The sequence below is a fragment of the Pelobates fuscus genome, chromosome 9, assembly GCF_036172605.1.
Source record: "Pelobates fuscus isolate aPelFus1 chromosome 9, aPelFus1.pri, whole genome shotgun sequence".
Taxonomy (NCBI): Eukaryota; Metazoa; Chordata; class Amphibia; order Anura; family Pelobatidae; genus Pelobates; species Pelobates fuscus.
Window position 1 is genome coordinate 154398375 of NC_086325.1, and position 23741 is coordinate 154422115.

General features: G+C 43.1%; 1 protein-coding gene across 1 annotated transcript in view; it reads right to left on the minus strand.

Annotated features, from left to right (window-relative positions):
- The window catches only part of LOC134573224 (carboxyl-terminal PDZ ligand of neuronal nitric oxide synthase protein-like), a 171485-nt gene that overhangs the window by 46524 nt on the left and 101220 nt on the right, over nt 1-23741 (minus strand). The window contains exons 3-4 of the mRNA XM_063432820.1: nt 9604-9696; nt 690-748 (exon numbers count right to left, since the gene is read on the minus strand). Of these exons, the coding sequence (XP_063288890.1) occupies nt 690-748; nt 9604-9696 (152 nt within the window). The remainder of the gene's footprint in view (nt 1-689; nt 749-9603; nt 9697-23741) is intronic.

The window sequence follows — 23741 nt, forward strand, 5'->3', positions numbered from 1 at the left end:
ATAAATGGATGCACTGTTAGTGTGTGATTTGTGTGTCAGCTCCCAAATCCACACAATAAACCAAAAATGGATTCATATAACAAATGTTTTACCCGGTCAGCTTTAACAATCCCATTGAGATTTCTAGCAACCGATAAACCCCAAACAAGACGATAAAATACTTTTTTTCTATTTAATATCTTTTTGGAATGTTTTATTTTTTTTTATTTTAGTCCAGTGTTTTCTTCTGTTAAAGGGGCACTCCAATGTCTAAATAAGTAAAAATAAAAATCACTATTTATTAGATATATCCCCAAAGAAAACATCAATAATTTAATTATGCATTATTTCCATTGAAAGTATCTCTAAATACAGCTTGAGCTTGCAAAAACTGAATATTTCTTGTCTGCAGCCTTTGCAAGCCCTCCCCTTCTAACCCCGCCCAGACTTTCTGTGGCTGTCCAATCGCAGACTTCCCAATGCAGTTCAATGAAAAGTCTTTAAGAGGCAGGAGGTCTAGGGACTTGCCAGTCTTTTGAGTTTAGATTCGTTGAGCTAAACAGCCAGAAAGTAACAGGGTTGGTTGTTTGATTGACAGACAGGGCATGTAACCAGGTCAATTTATAAAAGTGCTGTTTTCTGTTGAAGCTGGCCAAAGAGCAGGAGGACAAAACTGTCCAGGTTTGAGTCAAAATATTATGATGACCTACCTGTATACAGGGTCGTTCATCACCAGCATCTTACTTTCATCCCATGTCCATGCCTTTCTCTGGGTAAAAAAAAAACAAAACAAAACACACCAATCAGTTCCAAGATAAATGCAAGACCAAGCATGCTGGGAGTTGTAGTACAGGCAGAATTGGACAGCAGACCTCACAACATTTCAAACGGACAATTTATGCAACTAAACAGTAGTTTAGAAATCAGTCTGTGTAAATGAGATACATCGTTCTTGTTCTAAACACATTGGTTGTGATTTTAAGGAAAATCTTAGCGTTCGGAATACAACAATGTATTCCTACTAAAGTGGTCCTCTCACCCTCTTTATCCTCGCCCCAATCCTTCCACAGCAAGTAAAAGGGTTAAAAAGCCTGTGTCTGATTCTAGTAGGGTCTTAGAAGACGCTGGACGTCCGCATGCAAAGCGTGAGGACGTCCAGTGTCGTTTCATGGAGTCAAACTCTATGAAAGTCCAGGAAGCGCCTCTAGTGGCTGTCTGGTAGATATCTTATCCCTAAAACGTAAACATTACAATTTCTCTGAAACGGCAGTGTTTTACATTGCAATGCTAAGGGGACAGGGACAGTGCATCCGGACAACTTCAAGGAGATGGAGCATTCTGTGTGCCTATAGGGTCATTACTGTGAGTAGTATTGCTGTTTAGCTCTGTTATACAATGTGAAAAGAGGGACAAAGGAATTTGAGCCCAAAATAGGGACTGTCCCTCCTAAATTGGGACACTTGGGAGTTATGAGAGAGCACGGTTTAGATGGAGGGTAATCATGCTGTGGTATTACAGCTGTAATTGCTATAATTGAAAGGGCTGCAGTCTACCTCTAATTAACACAACACTATGATAAATGATCTATGAGTATATGAGGATGTGCGTGGGAATTTCATAAATGGTTCTGCTTTTTCTTTAAATGGAGACGGTCTGCCTTTAATCTATCACTCATGAAAGGTTTGCATACAAGTCTTTCCCTCTCACCTTCAAAGCACTGTCTTCATCTGCTCATCACTAGAGATCAGCTTTGATCTCTTCACAATGTATGCCTGCAGATCGTGATTATATAAGAATATCTTTAATTGGATCAGCGTATATTCACGAAGCTGTGCGGTTTGGGGAGTTAACAACAGGCTTTAAAATTAAAAGCAAAAAGGCCAATTTTTGGATGTGAATATGACTAACCCAACACGAAAGGCATAGTTAAAGGGACACTGCACTGCCCAAATACAAATCACGGTTATAAACGTGTTTCCATTGTTTGGTAGATATACCACAAATAAAAACTTGCATGCGTTTAATTATCCATTTTTTCATTTGGGTATATCTCATTCGGTGTCTCCTTTTCTAATGATACCTCCTTCCCTTGTCCTGTCTTGGTTGGAGTCCCCCAAGGCTCTGTATTTGGTCCCCTTCTATTTTCTCTTTATACTGCCTCTCTTGGCAAACTTATTACCTCTTTTGGATTCCACTACCACCTGTACGCTGATGACACCCGGATATATCTCTCCTCCCCGGACCTCTCCCCTGCCGTCCTGCAACGTGTCACTGCTTGCCTTTCTTCCATCTCTGACAGGATGTCCTCCAGCTTTCTGAAACTCAATCTCTCTAAAACTGAGCTCCTGGTCTTTCCTCCTCCTAACACTGATCCTCCTCTTTCGCTCTCCCTTCAAGTTAGTGGTATCCACATCAGTCCATCCTTGCAAGTGCGCTGTTTTTGGCGTCATACTTGATTCAGGCCTCACCTTTGTGCCTCACATCCAGTATGTTGCCAAATCCTGTAGATTCTATCTTAAAAACATAGCCCACATCCGCAAGATGCTACCAAGGAGCTTGTCCATGCTCTAGTAATTGCCTGCATGGATTATTGTAACCCTCTCCTAATTGGTCTTCCCAAAAACCGTATTGCCCAGCTACAGTCTAATGAATGCTGCCGCCAGACTGATTTTCCTCTCCTTTCGGTCCTCTCACACCTTACCCCTCTGTCGGTCCTTACATTGGCTTCCTGTATCCTTTAGGAGTCAATTCAAAGTGCTAACCCATACCTTTAAAGCACTGAACAATTCTAGCCCCTCATATCTCTTCACAGATCCACAGCTATGTCCCTTCTCGGTCTCTTCCCTCTGCCCGTGACCTTCTCCTGTCTGCTACTCGCACCCGTACGGCCAACGCACGCTTGCAGGACTTCTCGCGGGCGGCCTCCTTCCTATGGAATAGCCTGCTTACCACCAACAGACTCTCCCCTAGTCTTCAATCATTTAAGAAGTGCCTTAAAACCCATCTCTTTAGGAAAGCTTATGGCCTCCCAGAGTAACCTCTACCTCACATACCTGTCTCTTGCTCTCTCCTAAAGGGCAGAACTCTACTCTCTCCTCCAGCTCTGCTTCACTCCCACCTGATTTGATTGCTATTTCCTGTCCTAATGTGTTTTATACCCCACCTCCTACAGACTGTAAGCTCTTCAACCTATCGTCCCTGTAAGTTTTCTTGTAATTGTCCTATTTATAGTTAAATCCCCTCGCTCATAATATTGTAAAGCGCTACGGAATCTGTTGGCGCTATTTAAATGGCGATAATAATAATCTAAAAACAGTTCTATTGTCTGCTGCCTTTGTAAACCCTTCTTCCCCAGGCCAAACTTTCTGTGGCTGTCCAATCACAGACTTCCCAATGCAGCTCAATGAGAAGTCTTTGCAAGGCAGGTGATCTGGGCAATTGCTGCCTCTTGTGTTTAGCTCCACTGAGCTAAACAAACCAAAAAGTAACAGGACCTGCTTCCTACTTGAAAGCCAACGGGTGTAACCAGGTTAATTTAAGTGTCAATTATGAAGAGCTCACGGCAGAACTGACCAGATGTGTCTCTGTCATGCTCCAAGACAGCCTGCTATCTATTTAATCGTGGAATTGTGGAATACTCCTACCAAATCTGAAGTGCAGGGCCTCATAAACCTGGTGAAGAAGTGTAAAAGCTTGGGACTCCCTAAAATATCAGGATCGCAAGATATAAGTGACTTGTTGCTTAGGCTTATGAAAGCAACTGGAGATCACCCACTAAAAGCACGTGGCAACACACTTTTGGCCTCCTTGCGAGACCAAATGGTGGATGACCTAGATGATATTTCAGATGTAGGGGGCCTACACAACCCCTCATTAGATGAAGATAATGGACTCCCCAAATCACACAAGTTAGTGAATATCAGTTGTGTTATTTAGTAAGATAATGATTATCTTGATATATAAAAGAGCTTCTGCGCAACATAAAACAAACCTTTGTGGCAGATATCGCCATGGTACAAGTACCACTGAAGGGCGAGTTAAAGCAGTTGAAGAAGACACTATGGGCCTTTTTACTCAATGCTTGGATATAGTTTTCCTAATTGCAGAACTTCAAAAGGGCCAAATACTACTGGCAATCCTGGACACAATGGAAAACAGACATCGAGGCAAGAACGTAAAATTTAGGGGGATACCTGAAGACATAGGCACAGAAGAATTGCCTCACTACATTAGAAGCCTACTGGGTACTGTATTTACCACTTGCTGTGACGAACAAGCCGTAGTAGATGGACTGATAGCAGTGAAGGCACCTGTAAACTCACCTAGAGACGGAACAATCGCTGCTATGAGCCAGGGGGTGCAGTTCATGCATATGTTCATTTTTATGACTTGTCGAAATAGACCGACCGCACAGCCTAAACTCATGGAACTGTTTCTGGGCAGGAGCCTCGTGTGCGCTCGGTTAAAATTGGATTTCCATAAAATTCCAAAACCCCCTGAACTGATCTGGGTGGGATATGTTGGTCACCCAGATCAGGGGATATTACATTTATGGGGATTTTGTGTGTTTTGGGGTACGTTTCGTTTTGTGGAAAAAAAAAAATTCTCTGCCTGGAGATAATTAAGTTATTACAAAATCTGACTCAATTATCTGTACGCTTTGTGTCCCTGTCCCCCACAAGGTCAACGAGGGAGTGCCCCTTGCATGGGGACTTGCATAAAAGCCAGTGTGGCACCCATTAAAATCATGCCGGTTACCCCCTTCATCTAGTTTCAGCTGATGTTTGGGTTTCAGCTGATGTTTGGGTACCTGTCTACTTTACTGAGAGAATCAACTTGGGAGACTGTCATTCGTATGGATGATCACTCAGGCTCAGGCAGTTCGGGAGGAAATAGACGAACGGGTAGCTGTTATACTAGAGTTCGTTACAGTGCTCAATGTGACTTTGCTTTTGTCACTATGATTTTGGCTTACAGCGGATCCAAAGTCACCATCACCACGACCGGTGTCCTTACATTCCTGGGACTTAACAAACGTGGTTCCATTCACACCGGGTCATATATAAGGGGAGAATTCCTGTCCGAATCCTTGCCTCCACATGGAATGGGTTATATTAGGCAGCAAGTGAACAATCCGTTCTTGAATTTCATTTTTTGGAAGCATTTAAAATGAGCAAGCAAAACATCTGAGTGTCTTAGACAATGGCCAAATAGTGATGGCTAGATGACTGGGTCAGAGCATCTCCAAAATGGCAAGTCTTGTGGGATGTTCCCGGTATGCAGTGGTTAGTAAAAATCACAGAAGAGTTACTGTAGCTCAGATTGTTGAAAAATGTAATGCTGGCCATGATAAAAATGTGTCAGAACACATACTGCATTCCCACCACCACAGAGCACTGTAGTGGTTGTGGAGCATAGACTAATTCTTTAACGACACAGACTAATTTGTAAACAGATTTATTACAATTTAAAAAGACACATTACTGTCATACATTCAGACACATCAAACCTTTTGTGTTCCTAAAGGAGTGTGCAAAATAAAGACTAGATAAAGCTTTGTTGCTTTCTTAAAATTCATGTCTGAGTTGTTTACACAATTAAGTCATGGGATCTGGAGGAAGCCTTTCCCGTTGCACTTCTTGCCGTTTCCCAGCTGTATGCTCTTCAGAATGTACTTTGAACGGCATGCGAGAAAAAAATGGAGACATTCCAACCTGCTTAAAATAGTGTTTTCATTTCATTACGGTTAACACGCTCTATCAGATATTGTAAATGCAACCATCATAAAATGCTCCTGTCGTATGTTACCCAGCGTTCCCCTTTAAGTGAGCATGAATCACCGTTGTGCATAATCTGGCAACATAAAAACAGTAATTATAATGAATGATCCGAAGACAGGAATCATATCTTAGAGACTGATCCATTCACAGCAGTCTTCAGAGAGTGTTTAGGAAGTATTAACCCTTTGGATATCAGAAATGCGTGCAATGCACTGTCAACGAGGGAACCAGAAACCCACCACACTCTTATTACCCTGAATCCTTTGTTGTATGACTCTTAGCAGTTATTGCACCTCTCACACTAGTTTAATTACTTATTGACACAAGGTCACTGTTTAATTAATACGTTTTAAATTCTGGCAGCAAGGTTCCACAGGAAGACAACTCTCTCCGTGGGACGTACCACCGGCAGGTAGTGGATGTGGCTCACATTATGAAATGCTACCACTGATTGGAAAAAGCAGGACTTAAAGACAGCACCGAGCAGCACAGGAACAGGAACTCAGCACTAGATCAATACAAGCAGGGGTCTAATACACCAGACAGGACAAAGAGGTCTCAGCTGCAATCCAGCACATAGTAGCTGGGTGCAAGATGTCATCATGGACAGCATACATTGTGAGGCACAACGAGGTTACTGGGATTGTGTACCGAATATAGGCTGCACCTGCATAAGTCCAGATAGGAGATACCACCATTGGTAGTTGAGAACAGAGGCGGCTCTCTAATTAGGCGGTTAAGGCGGCCGCCTAAGGCCTCGCGCTGGCTGGGGCCTCGCGGCCGCCTAAACCGCCTGTGGGCAGAGTGTGTCAGGTCCTCGGTCAGTGACCGAGGACCTGACACCAGGAGGGGGCCCGGCGGCTTGCCCGGTATGCCGCCGGGTGCGAGGCCCCTCCTGGCTGCCAGGCCGGCCACCGCAGACACTGGTCTGCAGCTCCGCAGTGCGCAGAGCTGCAGACCATGTGACTCGCGAGAATTGGCCAATCAGAGCGTTGCCGCGGGTTACCACGGCAACGCTCTGAAATCTCGCGAGATTACACGGTCTGCAGCTCTGCGGAGCTGCAGACCGGAAGTAATGGCCACCGGACCACCAGGGAGCCCACTGGACCACCAGGGAAAGGTAGGCTCTCCCTCCCCATCACCCCCCACCACCATCACCACCCCCAGCCGTACCCCCCACAGCCTCACCACCCCATCACCAACCATCACCCTCAGACTCACTCACCATCAGCCCCCCACCACCCTCAGCCTCACCCCCACCACCCTCACCATCACCCCCCACCACCCTCAGCCAAAACCACCCCCTACCCTCACCATCACCCCCACCACCCTCAGCCTCACCCCCCCACCCTCACCCCCACTCACCATCACCCCCCACCACCCTCAGCCTCACCCCCCCACCCTTACCATCACCCCCACCACCCTCAGCCTCACCCCCACCACCCTCAGCCTCACCCCCCCACCACCCTCAGCCTCACCCCCCACCCTCACCCTCACCCCCCACCCTCACCATCACCCCCCACCCTCACCATCACCCCCCACCACCCTCAGCCTCACCCCCCTCACCATCACCACCCTCAGCCTCACTCACCATCACCCCCACCACCCTCAGCCTCACCCCCCCACCCTCACCATCACCCCCCACCACCCTCACCATCACCCCCCACCACCCTCAGCCTCACCCCCCACCACCCTCAGCCTCACCCCCCCACCCTCACCATCACCCCCCACCACCCTCACCATCACCCCCCACCACCCTCAGCCTCACCCCCCCACCCTCACCATCACCCCCTACCACCCTCAGCCTCACCCCCACCACCCTCAGCCTCACCCCCCCAACCCTCAGCCTCACCCCCCCAACCCTCACCCCCCCACCCTCACCCCCCCACCCTCACCATCACCCCCCACCACCCTCAGCCTTACCCCCCCACCCTCAGCCTTACCCCCCCACCCTCACCCCCCCCATCCTCACCATCCCCCCCACCACCCTCAGCATCACCCTCCACCACTCTCAGCCTCACACCCCACCACCCTCAGCCTCAACCCCCACCACCCTCAGCCTCAACCCCCACCACCCTCAGCCTCAACCCCCACCACCCTCAGCCTCACCCCCCACCACCCTCACCATCAGCCCCCACCACCCTCACCATCACCCCCCACCACCCTCACCATCACCCCCCACCACCATCACCACCCCCAGCCTCACCCTCACCCCCCACAGCCTCACCACCCCATCACCCCTCACCATCACCACCCTCACCATCACCCCCCACCACCCTCAGCCTCACCACCCCACCCTCACCATCACCCCCCACCACCCTCAGCCTCACCCCCCTACCCTCACCATCACCCCCCACCACCCTGAGCCTCACCACCCTCAGCATCACCGCCACCCTCAGCATCACTCCCCCCGCCACCCTCAGCATCACTCCCCCCGCCACCCTAGCATCACCCCCCCGCCACCCTCAGCATCAGCCCCCCGCCACCCTCAGCATCACCCCCCCGCCACCCTCAGCATCACCACCCTCAGCATCACCCCCCACCACCCTCAGCATAACCCTCCGTCACCACCCTCAGCCTCACCCCACTCACCATCACCCCCTCCTTCTCACATCACCCCCTCTCACATTACCCCCTCTCACATTACCCCCTCTCACTCTCACATTACCCCCTCTCACATTACCCCCTCTCACATTACCCCCTCTCACATTACCCCCTCTCACATTACCCCCTCTCACATTACCCCCTCTCACTCTCACTTTACCCCCTCACTCTCACTTTACCCCCTCACTCTCACTTTACCCTCCTCACTCTCACTTTACCCTCCTCACTCTCACTTTACCCCCCTCACTCTCACTTTACCCCCCTCACTCTCACATTACCCCCCCTCACTCTCACATTACCCCCCCTCACTCTCACATTACCCCCCCTCACTCTCACATTACCCCCTCTCACATTACCATCACCCCCCGCTCCCTCTCACCATCGCACCCCCGCTCCCTCTCACCATCGCAGCCCCGCTCCCTCTCACCCCTTCTCCCTCTCACCATCGCACCCCTTCTCCCTCTCACCATCGCACCCCTTCTCCCTCTCACCATCGCACCCCTTCTCCCTCTCACCATCGCAACCCTTCTCCCTCTCACCATCGCAACCCTTCTCCCTCTCACCATCGCAACCCTTCTCCCTCTCACCATCACCCCCCCCCTATACACACAACACACTTCAAGCAGCTACCCCATACACATAGGGTCTCAGACAAAAACGCCAACATGCTCACAGAGACATACATTCAGACACACAAGGATACTCTCTGTCAGACACACTCTCAGGCACATACACAGGTAGACAGTGCATCAATGTGTATATGTGACACTTTTTTGTTAGTGGGGCCTCATGTTTGCGTTTCGCCTAAGGCCTCATAAAGTCTAGAGCCGCCTCTGGTTGAGAATGACTGGGCAAAGAACCTGTTGGACTTCCAGACAGACAATCAAATACTGGCCAACAAACCAGAATTGTGGTTTACACGAGACACTTAAGATGTGGTGGATGTGGCAATACCCAGTGACAATAACATGAATACTAATACTACCAAGCTTGGAGTATGAATTCAGAAGATTCCAGGTGGAACTTTGGAGATCTCTGTCCAGAAAAGTCCAGTTATAGGAACAGCTAAGATACTGTGCAGAACCCTCAGACTCCCAGGCTTATAAGCACACACACACACACTCATTAGTATTTGATCAATATCATGAACAGATAATGTTATACTTTTAAACGTGGTACTGATCCCATTTGCACATAAGGGGGCACTTCAAAAACGTGCAAAAACTGAGACTTTTCATACCTTTTGTTTTTTTCTCACCACGACTTTGACGCCATCCACTGACACAGCGATGCTGACTTTCTTCTTCTTTATATTCTTTGCTTTAAATTCATACTGTAGGATTAAAGAGAGAAAAAATACTTTAATGAATGTACCTAGGACATGGCTAATGTCTACCATGGTGCATGATGTGGAATAATCCCTAGGCTACGCACATTTCCATAATTCTGACCTCACGCGAGATCACCTGTTAGGCTTGCAAGGCCAGTAAAGAACAGCCTGGGGCAGAGATTAAAGCTCTTGGGAGGTACAGCTGTCGGTCTACGCTCGATTTTGTAAAGCCAAAGCAGGATCTGACACTGAATGACGTGAATAGAATGTAGATCTCCCAGAAGTCTGTGCTGCAGTCCTTGTCTCTAACTATGGTCTTTGGTTTTGTTAAAAGTGATGAAAGGGTCAGAAAAAATACACCAGCTCCAAACATGCGCCTCTCTACAGCTTAATCCATAATGGACTACGGGTTAAGCAGTTCCTTTCATAACATACCTGCCATGTCAAGTGCCCATACCGGCTTAAATAAATAAAAATAAATAAAGTGAAAGTCTAAATATAAAGCATTGGATTTTAAAAAGGAAAAATGACGTATTATTTAAATAAATGTAACATTTGTTATATTACAAAACTAAGAAAAATAAACTGTTTAGGTTCTTTTGAAAGGGTTCCAAATATATATTTATTTTCATTTTATTTATCAAACATTAGAAATCTGTAGATCAAGAGGAAAAAAAATATACATCTAAATATGATGGCACTAAATATTATTCCAATACTGTTAGCACGCAGACAGAATCCCTTTATCTAATTTACAACCTTTCATTTTATTGAACATGTCTCTAGGAATCTCTGCTGCCAAGGCGACTAGGAGTATACTTAATAGATTAAACCAAAAAGATGGTATTAACTTGATACACAGCACCATTTTTAAATTGTTGTTTATAAATATAAATTACCAAAAAAAGTAAAATAAAATAAAAAAGTTATACACAGTCTGGATGCCCGTGAGGGCCAAACTTGTTCACGTTATATACGGCTGAGAGATTAGTCATGGATTTACTGCAGAGACAGCTTTTTCTCTCTAACAAGGATTGCGGTGTGTGTCCTCATTTCCAGGTACAACTGCTACCAAAACGCCCCGAGGCTTCAAGCTAATAATTGCATTGCAAAACAAAGTAGCAGTGATTTTTATTGTTTCATTTCATTTATTTGACCCCTTAAAAAACACTAACGTTAAAAATAGATCTTTTTAATGTTAAAAGGGTTCCTTTTTTAGTGTAGAATAGATTCATGGAACCTGTTTGTGGTGTTTAAAAAAAAAAAAAGCCATACTTTTTTTTTTTTTACTGTAAACTTGCGCTGAGAGTCTTTTTTGCAGCCCAACCCACTTACGTAGAGATAATCAGTTATGAGGATCTCTGTGCAATCTAGTTCTTCTCGCGGAAAAACACTCGGGATCTACAGCGCATGTACACCAACAAGCTGCACTCCACTCTATAAGACGAGGCAGTAGTTGCGTTCGTCATCAGCATTCCTGTGACGAGGTCAAAGGTGAAGACTTTAGAGGCAGTCAGTTAGACAGCCCATCGAGGAGTGTTTCTAGCCAAATGTAAACACGAACAACGGATGTCTGTATTTGGAGTTTACACCTCATTCATGTCTGTAAATCATCTAAGCCGGGCATAGGCAACCTTCGGCACTCCAGATGTTTTGGACTACACCTCCCATGATGCTTCGCCAGCATTATGGGTGTAAAAGCATTAATGGGATGTAGTCCATAACATCTGGAGTGCTGAAGGTTGCCTACCCCTGCTGTTAAGATATGATATAAGATATTTAGAGACTGTTCTATTATGTCAGACCTATTCCTTCACTGGTTGTTAAAGGGGGGGGGGGGGGGATGAGTGTATTTAAAAGGATATCCAAGCTTGGTCCCAGAGTTTTCTAATAATTTTGGTAGTTGTACTCCAAAGATACTGAACAGACAATGATATATACATCAGAAAATATATTACCTTCAATAAGAATAACCATATATACTGCCCCTTTACACATATCCGGGACATACTATTAATGCATCTGATTGAATGTGACTAACATCGGGAAATCAATAAAACGAAAAAAAATACAATAGGGCATTCTTCACTGATTAAATTTAAGTTTGTGTTAATGGCGCCAGCAATGGTTTGTCGGGGCAGTAAAACCAAGACTGTAGAGAGATTTATTACGTATTAGCTGATGAGATCCTCAAGCCCAGCCATATTTTATCCGAGGACTATATGTCGGTCGGAGAGGCAGAAGAATAGCAGTGAGCTGAGTAAGGCTATTTAAAAATAAATATGGTAGAACAAGCTTTTGATGATAAACCCACTTTACATTTTTCGAGGAAATAATGATGCTGTACAGTTGTCTTTTTACATCAGCATTTGGACAGAGATCAGTAGCCCGAGACATGGAAGCACCTGGGCTCTGAGATTCACATGGAGGGATAAAGGAAATTAAAGGAATAAATAAAATAAAAAATAGAGCTCCCTAAGGAAGGAAATCAGTGACAGAAGGTAACTGGTTTTCAAGTCTGGTGACATATGGTTTGCTAATTTCCAACAGATAGGAAACAATTACCTAGAAAATCAAGCTTTGGGACCAATATTTTTGTTTGTTTTTTAAATAAATTAAACTAAAAATTATATATATTAACAAAAATGTAGGACAGTAATTTTTTTCCTGTTGGCATACTGATTTAATCTACAAAGTGTGCTGATATAATTGCTAGTTAAAGGGACACTCCAAGCCTACAAAGCATTTTCGTTTGCTGAAGTGCTGTATGTGTGATGGATGTGTCATCTATTTAAATTTTAGAAAAAGTCCAGATTTCAATAGAAAATCTGTTACACCCCACTGGCTGTCAATCGGACAACCAGTTCTATTACTTCCTGGTTTGTTTTGCTCAGTGGAGATAAACTCAAGAGGCGGCAATTGCACAGAGAACCTGCCCTGCAAAGACTTTTCACTGAGCTGCTTTGGGATATCTGTGATTGGACAGCCACAGAGAGTCTGGGTGTGGTTAGAAGGGGAGGGCTTGCAAAGGCGGCAGACAAGAGATCTGCAGATTTTGCAAGCTGTTTTTAGATATCTTGGGCAATGAAAAAAAATCCATAATTAAGCGCATGCACATTTTCATTGGGAGTATATCTACTAATGTGATTTTTCTGTTATGTTTTGGATTTTTTTTAGCAGTGGAGTGTTCCTTTAATGTATAAATCAATAGATGCAAAAGGCTCATTAGGTGTCCGTCTGATATCCAACAATAGCTGGTGGCATATGCAGGTGGACAGGTGTGCACACAGCCAGTGACCGCATTTGTCGTTTAGTATTTAACAGGAGAACGGTGTTCGGCATATTTGCACTCGAGAGATTACAAGACTGGACCAAGCAGTGTATATTTAAATCCAAAGCAGCAGTTTATACATTGGAAAATTAGTAAAATACTCATATATAAATAAATATAAAGACTTAAAACGTTACTTTCTAATTAGAACACAGCTTCCCATCATGCATAATTCATTTGCTAAAAACGAAGATAAAAAGAGAGTGAGCCACCGTTTGACATTTGCTTTGTGCTGGAATCTTCAGAGGAGATAAAATAATTACCATCGCAAGTACTTAAAGAATTGGGCCCTTTAAATGTAGGCAATGGTACTTAGTGACATTTGGCAACTCTAAAATGTCTGAACTAAAGAATGAATTAATGTGGTTTTAGAAGAATAAAAGCAAGAACGGACAGGTGGTTGACCACTGGGTTAAGTTCTTCTGATGCGCTTAGTAAATAGGGAGCATTCATCATCAGTAAGTAACTCTTAGTGGTAAGTGCAGTACATACCAGAGATCTAACGGAAAATACAAAGTTATAAAAATTGTATATTTTTTAAAGGAATTTGGCCAAGGAAATTTGGGAGCCAGTGAGAGCATTCCAAGAACAAATTAACAGAAGGGACGATGGAGCAAGTGGAGGTGATCACTTTAATGCTTGTCCACCATGGTCTACAATTTCCTTCATACGTTTGAAGATCATCTCATGGTCCAGAGTGTTCTAAGAATGCAGAGTTACACCTGGATTACTCCATCTATTCATCACCCTGCCTTTATCTACTGTATTCTCTTTTTGCCAATTGCTATTTTACAGCTTATAGAATATTTCATCCCTGGTATCTGATCCTTGTCAACTCTATGGACCACTAATTCCCAGGGCTTGCCCCTTCCCAAATTGCACAGATTTCACCATTTATTCTCATCTCGTTTACAGCCTCAGTCTCAGTCTCTTGCACACAAACCTGGTAACAACACACCCTCCCCAGGGTCCTGTTTTAATATATTGACTCCTTTAATTACTCAATTATGGTCATTAGCTGCTAGCTTCCTTCTGCAGAAGGCACTCTTGCAATCTCCCACATTGATTACTCCCTATCTTTCTCAACTATTCCTGCTTTGCTGACACAACGCTACAATACCTAAAACCTCCTTCCCTATTCTTTATAAAGCTGCTTATTCCAATGTTCTCATTCTTAATCTTTTCACTTTTTATTTTTTCCTCTTTTTCAAAAAGTACACCTTTTCTTCCGCCCAAGTAACTCAATCTGCATTGCCATTTCTATACTTCCTTTACCACTTGTTTCAGCCCATGCCATCTTTTCACACATCTGCTTGTCCTCTCCTCCCTCTAAAACCCAATATCCAAGACACACATTTAAGTCTCATTCCCACCTTCTTTCTCTGGCCATCCTTTTGCTTTTAGCAGCTGGGGATGTGTCTTCTAATCCTGGACCCCCTGATCCCTACACACAACTCCACCAGAACAACCAAAAATCTCCTATATATGGCCTGTTACTCAACTTTATTCCATTCCTTTCGCTGTGCCCTCTGGAATGCACGCTCACTCTAACATCTACTGCCTTTCACAATCTCCCCATCTCCCGCTCCTTAAACCCCTGGCACTGACTGAAACAGCTACCCCTGCATCCCTATCTTATGGTAGATTACATTTATCCCACGCCCCAGGTCATGTGATGCGAAGGGTAGTGGTGTCGAGTTTTGCTCTTCCCTCACTCTTCCTTCCAACCTTTGCCCCCTTGTTCTTCTTCATCTTTTAAAGTACACTCCAAGATGAAGATGCTCTTGTATTCCAGGTATTTGTGGAGTTTATCAATGATGACCTTAATTATAAAAGGAAGGTCCAGAATTTGTCTAAAGTTGGTTGATACTCTAGGTTCTGGAGCTCAGTTATTCCCTCTTTTAGGGGAGTGTGAGAACTTCCTGGTTGACTGATAAGCCAATGTTTGTGTTTATCAACAGAGCTACAACAGTTTGCCACTTTCTAAGGTGGGAACCTAAATGATGATCAGGACTTGATGTTGTGGGATTTACTTTAGAGATAATGATAAAGAGTTCTCAAGGCAATGAATGAGTACGGCAATTGTGCCCAGAAACGTAATGACCGTTTCTAAATTTCATCAGACGATCTCCAAGACTGTCTGAAATCTACGGGATATTCATTCCAAAACTGCAGAAAATCCACTGATCAGGAATCACTGATCCGCTACGTATGATGGAGCTCAGAAACCTTTCCAGGACTTAAATGTTAACCACCCCTCCTTTTAAAATGTCTCTGACTTTCATGCTTAACGAAGCATGCACAAATAAAAGGTTATAAAACGCTGAAGGCAGGTTTACGATGTTACAAGGTAGTTCACCTCCTCATTGTGAGAGCGGAACCCTGTGGCATTCTTGTGACCTAATTATATGCACCATTGAATTCAGAATTTAGAAGGTGCTCAGTTATGGAGCCAAAGGGGAAAATAAAGCAGGTGCAATTATTCGGTACCGATCCTTGACTTGAAAGAAAACTACAAAACTACTTCTGTTTATCTCTGGGCCTTTACTGGTCCCGTGTATCCCATTTCACCATCCCTACTTCCCATCAGCCACACAACATATCAAATCTACTTAATACTGGTTGACATTCTGTTATGTTTAATGAAAGAAAAATATAAATTATAATTTTTTTTTTTTTTAAAGTGGTAGTTCGTAACAAACAAATGTTGTTTTCACTGAACTAAAATTGGATATAACAAATCTACGGATTAGCTCAGACACTTCCTGGACCATATATAGAGTGCTGCTTCCTGGGCATCCTATATTTAAATCAGTAGGAACGGATTTGTGGCTCTGGACCATGCGCATGTGCATGATTTGTTCTGGACCATGTGCATGTAATTGCGTCTCATTACAGAATAAAAATCCAATGGAGAATCCATCGTAGCTTGTAAATATTTAAGTAAACATGATAATTTACTTATCTTTTAGCAAAAAACCTACGGACAGACTGCTATCCTCGCCTTGAGTTAACTTTATTATTTATACTTAAAAAGCATTGTTTGCATTACCGAAGAGGAGGACGCACTGCGTGATCAAGCACTTTTTTTGTAAGAAAATACATTGTATTGTTAATATTTTATAGGTATGAAGACATCTAAAGCTTATGTAAAAGTACAAACTGCAACCCGACTTTAAATAAGGTTTGTTGCATGCGATTTTCTTCGTATATTACTAAAACATATATCTTGGGCCGTGAGAAACATTTTTATATTCCTCAAGCCACAGAATGCATTACATCTAAGGGCTATGTTTAATACACAGTTACATTTTCTTTTGTTTTACTGCAAACGACTTTAAAAGGCAGGGAGAAGAAAAACATTTTAGTAGACTCAAAAGATTTTAAAAAATTTATTTGAATAAATAAATTTTTACTTTAAATAACTTATTTGAGATCTGAGCAGGGACTAACACAAGGATAAGCGGTTTGTTTTTTCTCTCGGTGTTCTTATATCTTCTTTGTTTTAAAATAATGAAATTGTTTGCTCAATTGTATCTGCCTTCCTACGTTAAAAATGTAACTCAGACATGTACATCTTGCTCGCTGTGCCTAGAGGTGTATCTCTGTATATTTCACCGACCAGTGAAGATCCAGTGAGGTCCTGTGAAGGATGAAACGATGCTCTGTTGTTGCTGTATCTCTTACGTAGAGGGAACGTGGCTGCATTTCGGATCTGGGCTGCCTTTTGTCTGAAATCAAAACCTCTCAAAACCTGTTTGAGATTTGAGCAGGCACTAAGCAAAGGGCAAGCTATTGCATTTTTGCCTGTACTCACTTTTCTTATATCCTCTGTCTTTTAAAAAAAACATGTATTCCCGACCCTATAGTGTTAAAATCACTATCTAGTCCCACTGCTCCCTCCCCCCCCCCCACCTCCCCTCCTAAATATAACAAAATCTTACCTTTATTTCAGTATGCTGCTGCTGGCTCTGCCTCTGATCTGCCTTCTTGGCTGACATCGTCAGTAGTGGGAATCTGAGCCAATCACAACGTTTTCCCATAGCAAAGCATTGGATTGGCTGAGCTTGTCAAGAAGGCAGACCGAGCACAAGCCAAACACATCTCTGGCCAATCAGCATCTTCTCATAGAAATGATTTGAATCAATGCATCTCTATGATGAAAGTGCAGTGTCTCCATGCAGAGGGTGGAGAGACTGAATGTCAGTCACACTGCGCAGCACTGCCCCAGGAAGCACCTTTAGCAGCCATCTGAGGAGTGGCCAGTGAAGTTATCACTAGGCTGTAATGTAAGCACTGCATTTTCTCTGAAAAGACAGTGTTTACAGCAAAAAGCCTGTAGGGAATGATTATACTCATCAGAACAAATATAATAAGCTGTGGTTGTTCTGGTGACTATAGTGTCCCTTTTAACAATTCTATAGAGGGCTTTACAAAGGTTACCAATACAAACATGTAGCAAATAGAATATTAAGGTATGGAATCACATGCCTCCAAACTATCCGGATTTCAACGGGACAAGCACGATTCTAGGGTGATTTTACGATGTTGGGGGTAAGTGTTGGCAAAAACAGTACTATGCACTTAAGACTCATCAGTCTACCATCTATAGTTTTAATGCGTATTGTTCCAAATTGTCCACATGAATACCCATGACAAACACTAATCACAATTTGTACTGGCCCTTTGTTTTACTTTATTTTAATTAGCAATAATAAAAATAGAAAAAGTTTATGGCATTATCATTTACCGGTACATATCTTACAAGTTTCAAATGTGTGATTTGTTTTGCATATAATAGCATCTATTTATATGCAATTTGGAAACAAAAAAACACAGTTAAATCAGTCACAAAAAGATATAAGCAGGGACTTTGAGAGACAGAGCGAGTGTTGAAGAAGTAATCTTTCTAACACGCATTAGGTTGCCTAGGAATCAAAGGATTCAGATGAAACTCTGTCCTCTATTTTAGCGATGGCTTTAGTACACTTTCAAGGCTGGACTAACATTATCTACAATCCGTGTTGGTTTTCTCTATAGCAGACATAGGGTTACACCGCGAATACCGCTAAATTATGGTCTCCTGTAGAACATTCAATTACACCCACATCTTTCTTAAATGGAGATACACAAAAACATGTACGATAGCAGTCAGCTTGGCCTTGTATACCCGCCTGCCAACGCAATTCACAGCTGGATGATAAATGAATTGCATTGTATTCTTCATAAGGCCTTCATCTCAATAAAATGATTTATGACAGCGTATGTGATTGTGATTTATTTCAGCTTGCAGGAAGAGGGCTGGCAAAGAATATCTTTACCTTTCAATCAAACAGGTGACTCTCGGTCAACGGCAGCTGCCAGATCACTCTGCAACGTTTACTGGAATATAACTTCATTTCCTGCCATATTTAAAATCTACAAAGTTTGGGAGCTGCAACAGCTGCTATGAAAAACAACGTTTACAGTGTTAGAAACACGCAGAGACATTTTTAAAACAAAAATGAAAACATTTTAAAAGTCCTCAGGCCAAGGACAAATCGGGATTACCGTATTATTTTTTTTCTCTTCTTTTCTACCAAATGGATTTTTATTAATTTCAATAACAGAGCACGAATGAACTTACTGGTAAAAATTCCTTGCAGAAAAAAAAAGACATTAAAATCCAATTAGCTTTTTGCTGTTGCAGAAGGCAGATTTTAGATGAGAACACTGGAAGGACAGGACGCACAAAGAACAATGCACAAAATATCTTCTCTTGTGGTTTTTAATATCGGTTGCGGGGACAGATGTTCTCAGATGAGAACAGAAATGAGAGTTAAAAAACAACAACAACAAAAAAAAATACTCTCTTCGATATAGTCACCCGTGCTTACCTGTGATTCATTAAAAAAAATTAATAAAAAAAAATAAAAAAATATGTTTATATCTGACATTTCGGTTGTAAATCTGTTCATATCTGACATTTTGGTTGCAGTATACTTGTGCATTTGTTGAGTAATTCATTTGTCTATATTATTTTGTTGTTCCGGTGATAATGTGTACTTTAGCTAAATGATCAATGAATGAAAATACGATTGTATTGGACACAGGAGGACTTGGCAACTAGACCTATTCCACTACAGTGTCCATTCGATCTCCAAGGAGAAAATACAAGCATTGATCCTCTCTATATTACTACCTGACTGGTAGCACAAAGTACCCCATATAAAGTTACTATGGAAAGGAGATGAAATAAGACCATTCCCACAAACACTAGCTTAAAGGGGAATTGTCTCTTCCCTTAAATTATACCATCGAACAAACTAGAAAGAAAATTACGTAGAACTCATGTTCGCCTTTTTTCATATTTTTTTGTTTTTTTAAATGTATATTAAATATTTAAAAAATAACATCATAATTCAGTTCAGACAACAACAACAAAAAAACAGCAAACTGCAAATGGAGAGGAGAAAGACAATGTTTCATTTTGCTTTTTCTATGCTGATCGCCAGGTGCAAAGGACACAGCTTATAACTGGCATTGACAGGGAGCTAAGCTGGAGGCGCCCATTTGCAGGAAAGGGGGTGGGGATTTCTATATTTAATTTTATGCCCTGACCAGTTCAATAGTAGAAATATACAACGGACAAGAGATCACCCATTAAGACTGGAAGAAATGTATTTTCACATAAAGCAAAGGGAAGGATTCTTTACAGTAAGTACAATAAAGATGCAAAAGTCTTTAGACAAAGAGGTTGTCTTATCAAATTATTATTAATCAAAATATTAAATACTATACTTCGTATATTTGTGTGTTGTTCATCCAGGGACAAATCAGATTGCCATTATGGAATCAATAGGGATATTTTTTTGCCCCTTTTTGTAGCATCATTTGGCTATGACTTCAAGTTGGTTTTTTGCCTTCTTCAGCACCAACAAGACAAACCGATGAGTTTTAAAGGTTGAACTCTATGAACTTACGTCTTTTTTTCAAATCTAGATTGCTGGGTAACTATCACAACCTAAATCCAATACAATCTTTAAGCTAATTGCATGCCCAGCACCCTCCAATTGGAATTAATACAAAACATGGAACTGAAACTGCAATGTTTATATTCCGGGACAAAACCTCTCCTGGACAACGTCAAAGACTGAGTATTGATCAGACCTAGTCACCAAATTGGACACCGTAAACATGGAAAGGCAGTCGGTGATTGAAGAAATGTGCTGTGCGTCAGGGCTTTTCTTAGCCTAATTATGTGTTGGATGACAAATACATCGTACAGACATTCTTAAAACTCCCTTACACCCAAACCTACTGTGAGCAGGTTGGTTAGACGACACATTCACAAGACAAATCACAGGTACAATTTTACTTGTATAAGAATATTTGTGGCCCTAAATGGAACAGTTTATTTTTTCGGTCTGCCGGGTTCCTGATAACTGGAGTCGTTTACGTCCTTTGAGCATTGCTGCTGATGGATCGGGTTTTATCAGTAAAGTTGAGCAAAAGAAATGCAATTGCAAAAAAAAATAAAAATAAATAAAGTTGCTTTTAAAGTTCCACCGAGACTGCTGTGTTTAAGATCCCAAATTAATCCTCAGTTTATTGAAAAAAGAGTGACATAATAGGGCTTTTTGGGGTTGTCCAATGAGAGAAAAAGAAGTCTCGGGCTAATGGGAAAACAATTTAGGACAAACCTCTGCTGGAAACTTTCTAACAAGACTTGTTCCCACACTGAACTTCCTTGATATGCATACGAAATGTAACCCAACAGGAGCATATAAATACAAACAATATATTTTCTTGTTTTCCTTGGGAAATTCTAATGCTTTTGATTATGCATGCCTATCTGATACATATTGGTTTTAAAGACCTTATGGTAAAGGAAAAAAAAAACTAACTCTCTCCCACGGCAAATAAACACTAAAAGCTTTGCAGGCAGAGCCAAGGGTTCAGAGACAAAGGATTCGGACGCCTTTTGATGCCGGTCTTTCATCCCATAGCAGAGATGGAAATCTTTGTCCGACTTTAAACAACTGCCAGACGGCTCTAGCAAAAGCAATCATCAATTTGTGAACTATGTTTTGAGGCCTGTTAAGTGGAAATGGATAAATGTAAATTTGTGTACTGGTTTCCAGCCGAAGGAAGTATGCCGAAACTGAGCTAATCAATGCCATTTTCAGAGACCCTATGGCCTAGATACAACTAGATCTGAAAGCGAAACGGGGGAATCAGGCCCCAGTGTATGATATGATCAGTTGAACGCTGCTAAGACTAGTGTAAAGTTTAGGTGAAGAATATACATAGGACAAAGTCTTTTAATCTTCTGTTTTAGTAAGTATGAGTAAATCCTTTTATCATTCGGTTCTTCGTCTAAATCGTCAGAATTCTGAGCCCTCTTGGCATTATAACAGATATTGTAACATATGAACACACATATAATTTTGAAGCTTAATGGTTTCCATACCTGAAAATCCCTGGATTTGTCCAGAACCCTGTAAAAAAAGATAATCTGCCCGACCCTGGGAAAAGTCCTCATTTTTTTTGGGTGGAGATGGATCGGGGGCAGCTACAAAACTCACAGTAATGTATCACTGAGCTTCACAGGAAAATAGCTCACAATAATGTTCGGTGTGTGTCGCAAAACTACACAGCAATAAAACTCACAGCAATGTGCAATGTGAACGTATCACAGAGCTCCACAAGAATAAAACTCACAGCAATGTGCAATGTGAGCGTATCACAGAGCTCCGCAAGAATAAAACTCACAGCAATGTGCAATGTGAGCGTATCACAGAGCACCGCAAGAATAAAACTCACAGCAATGTGCAGTGTATGTGTGTATCAGAGAACGCCACAGTAATAAAGCTCACAATAATGTGCAATGCAGGACTGCATCACAGAGCTCCACAAGAATAAAACACAGTAATTTGCAATGTGAGTATCACAGAGCTCCACAAGAATAAAACTCACAGTAATGGGCAGTGTGCATCACAGAGTTCCCCAACATCATACCTCACAGTAATGGGCAGTGTGTATCACAGAGCCCCCCAACATCATACCTCACAATAATGGGCAGTGTGCATCACAGAGCTCCTCTAACATCATACCTCACAGTAATGAGCAGTGTGCATCACAGAGCTCCCCCAACATCATACCTCACAGTAATGGGCAGTGTGCATCACAGAGCTCCCCCAACATCATACCTCACAGTAATGGGCAGTGTGTATCACAGAGCCCCCCCAACATCATACCTCACAGTAATGGGCAGTGTGTATCACAGAGCCCCCCAACATCATACCTCACAGTAATGGGCAGTGTGTATCACAGAGCCCCCCCAACATCATACCTCACAGTAATGGGCAGTGTGTATCACAGAGCCCCCCAACATCATACCTCACAGTAATGGGCAGTGTGCATCACAGAGCTCCCCAACATCATACCTCACAGTAATGAGCAGTGTGCATCACAGAGCTCCCCCAACATCATACCTCACAGTAATGAGCAGTGTGCATCACAGAGCTCCCCCAACATCATACCTCACAATAATGGGCAGTGTGCATCACAAAGCTCCCCCAACATCATACCTCACAATAATGGGCAGTGTGCATCACAAAGCTCCCCCAACATCATACCTCACAGTAATGAGCAGTGTGCATCACAGAGCTCCCCCAACATCATACCTCACAGTAATGGGCAGTGTGCATCACAGAGCTCCCCAACATCATACCTCACAGTAATGGGCAGTGTGTATCACAGAGCCCCCCAACATCATACCTCACAGTAATGGGCAGTGTGCATCACAGAGCTCCCCCAACATCATACCTCGCAGTAATGGGCAGTGTGTATCACAGAGCTCCCCCAACATCATACCTCACAGTAATGGGCAGTGTGTATCACAGAGCTCCCCAACATCATACCTCACAGTAATGGGCAGTGTGTATCACAGAGCTCCCCAACATCATACCTCGCAGTAATGGGCAGTGTGTACAACAGAGCTCCCCCAACATCATACCTCACAGTAATGGGCAGTGTGTATCACAGAGCTCCCCAACATCATACCTCACAGTAATGGGCAGTGTGCATCACAGAGCTCCCCAACATCATACCTCACAGTAATGGGCAGTGTGTATCACAGAGCCCCCCAACATCATACCTCACAGTAATGGGCAGTGTGCATCACAGAGCTCCCCCAACATCATACCTCACAGTAATGTGCAGTGTGCATCACAGAGCTCCCCAACATCATACCTCACAGTAATGGGTAGTGTGCATCACAGAGCTCCCCAACATCATACCTCACAGTAATGGGCAGTGTGTATCACAGAGCTCCCCAACATCATACCTCACAGTAATGGGCAGTGTGTATCACAGAGCTCCCCAACATCATACCTCACAGTAATGGGCAGTGTGCATCACAGAGCTCCCCAACATCATACCTCACAGTAATGGGCAGTGTGTATCACAGAGCCCCCCAACATCATACCTCACAGTAATGGGCAGTGTGTATCACAGAGCCCCCCAACATCATACCTCACAGTAATGGGCAGTGTGCATCACAGAGCTCCCCCAACATCATACCTCACAGTAATGTGCAGTGTGCATCACAGAGCTCCCCAACATCATACCTCACAGTAATGGGTAGTGTGCATCACAGAGCTCCCCCAACATCATACCTCACAATAATGGGTAGTGTGCATCACAGAGCTCCCCCAACATCATACCTCACAGT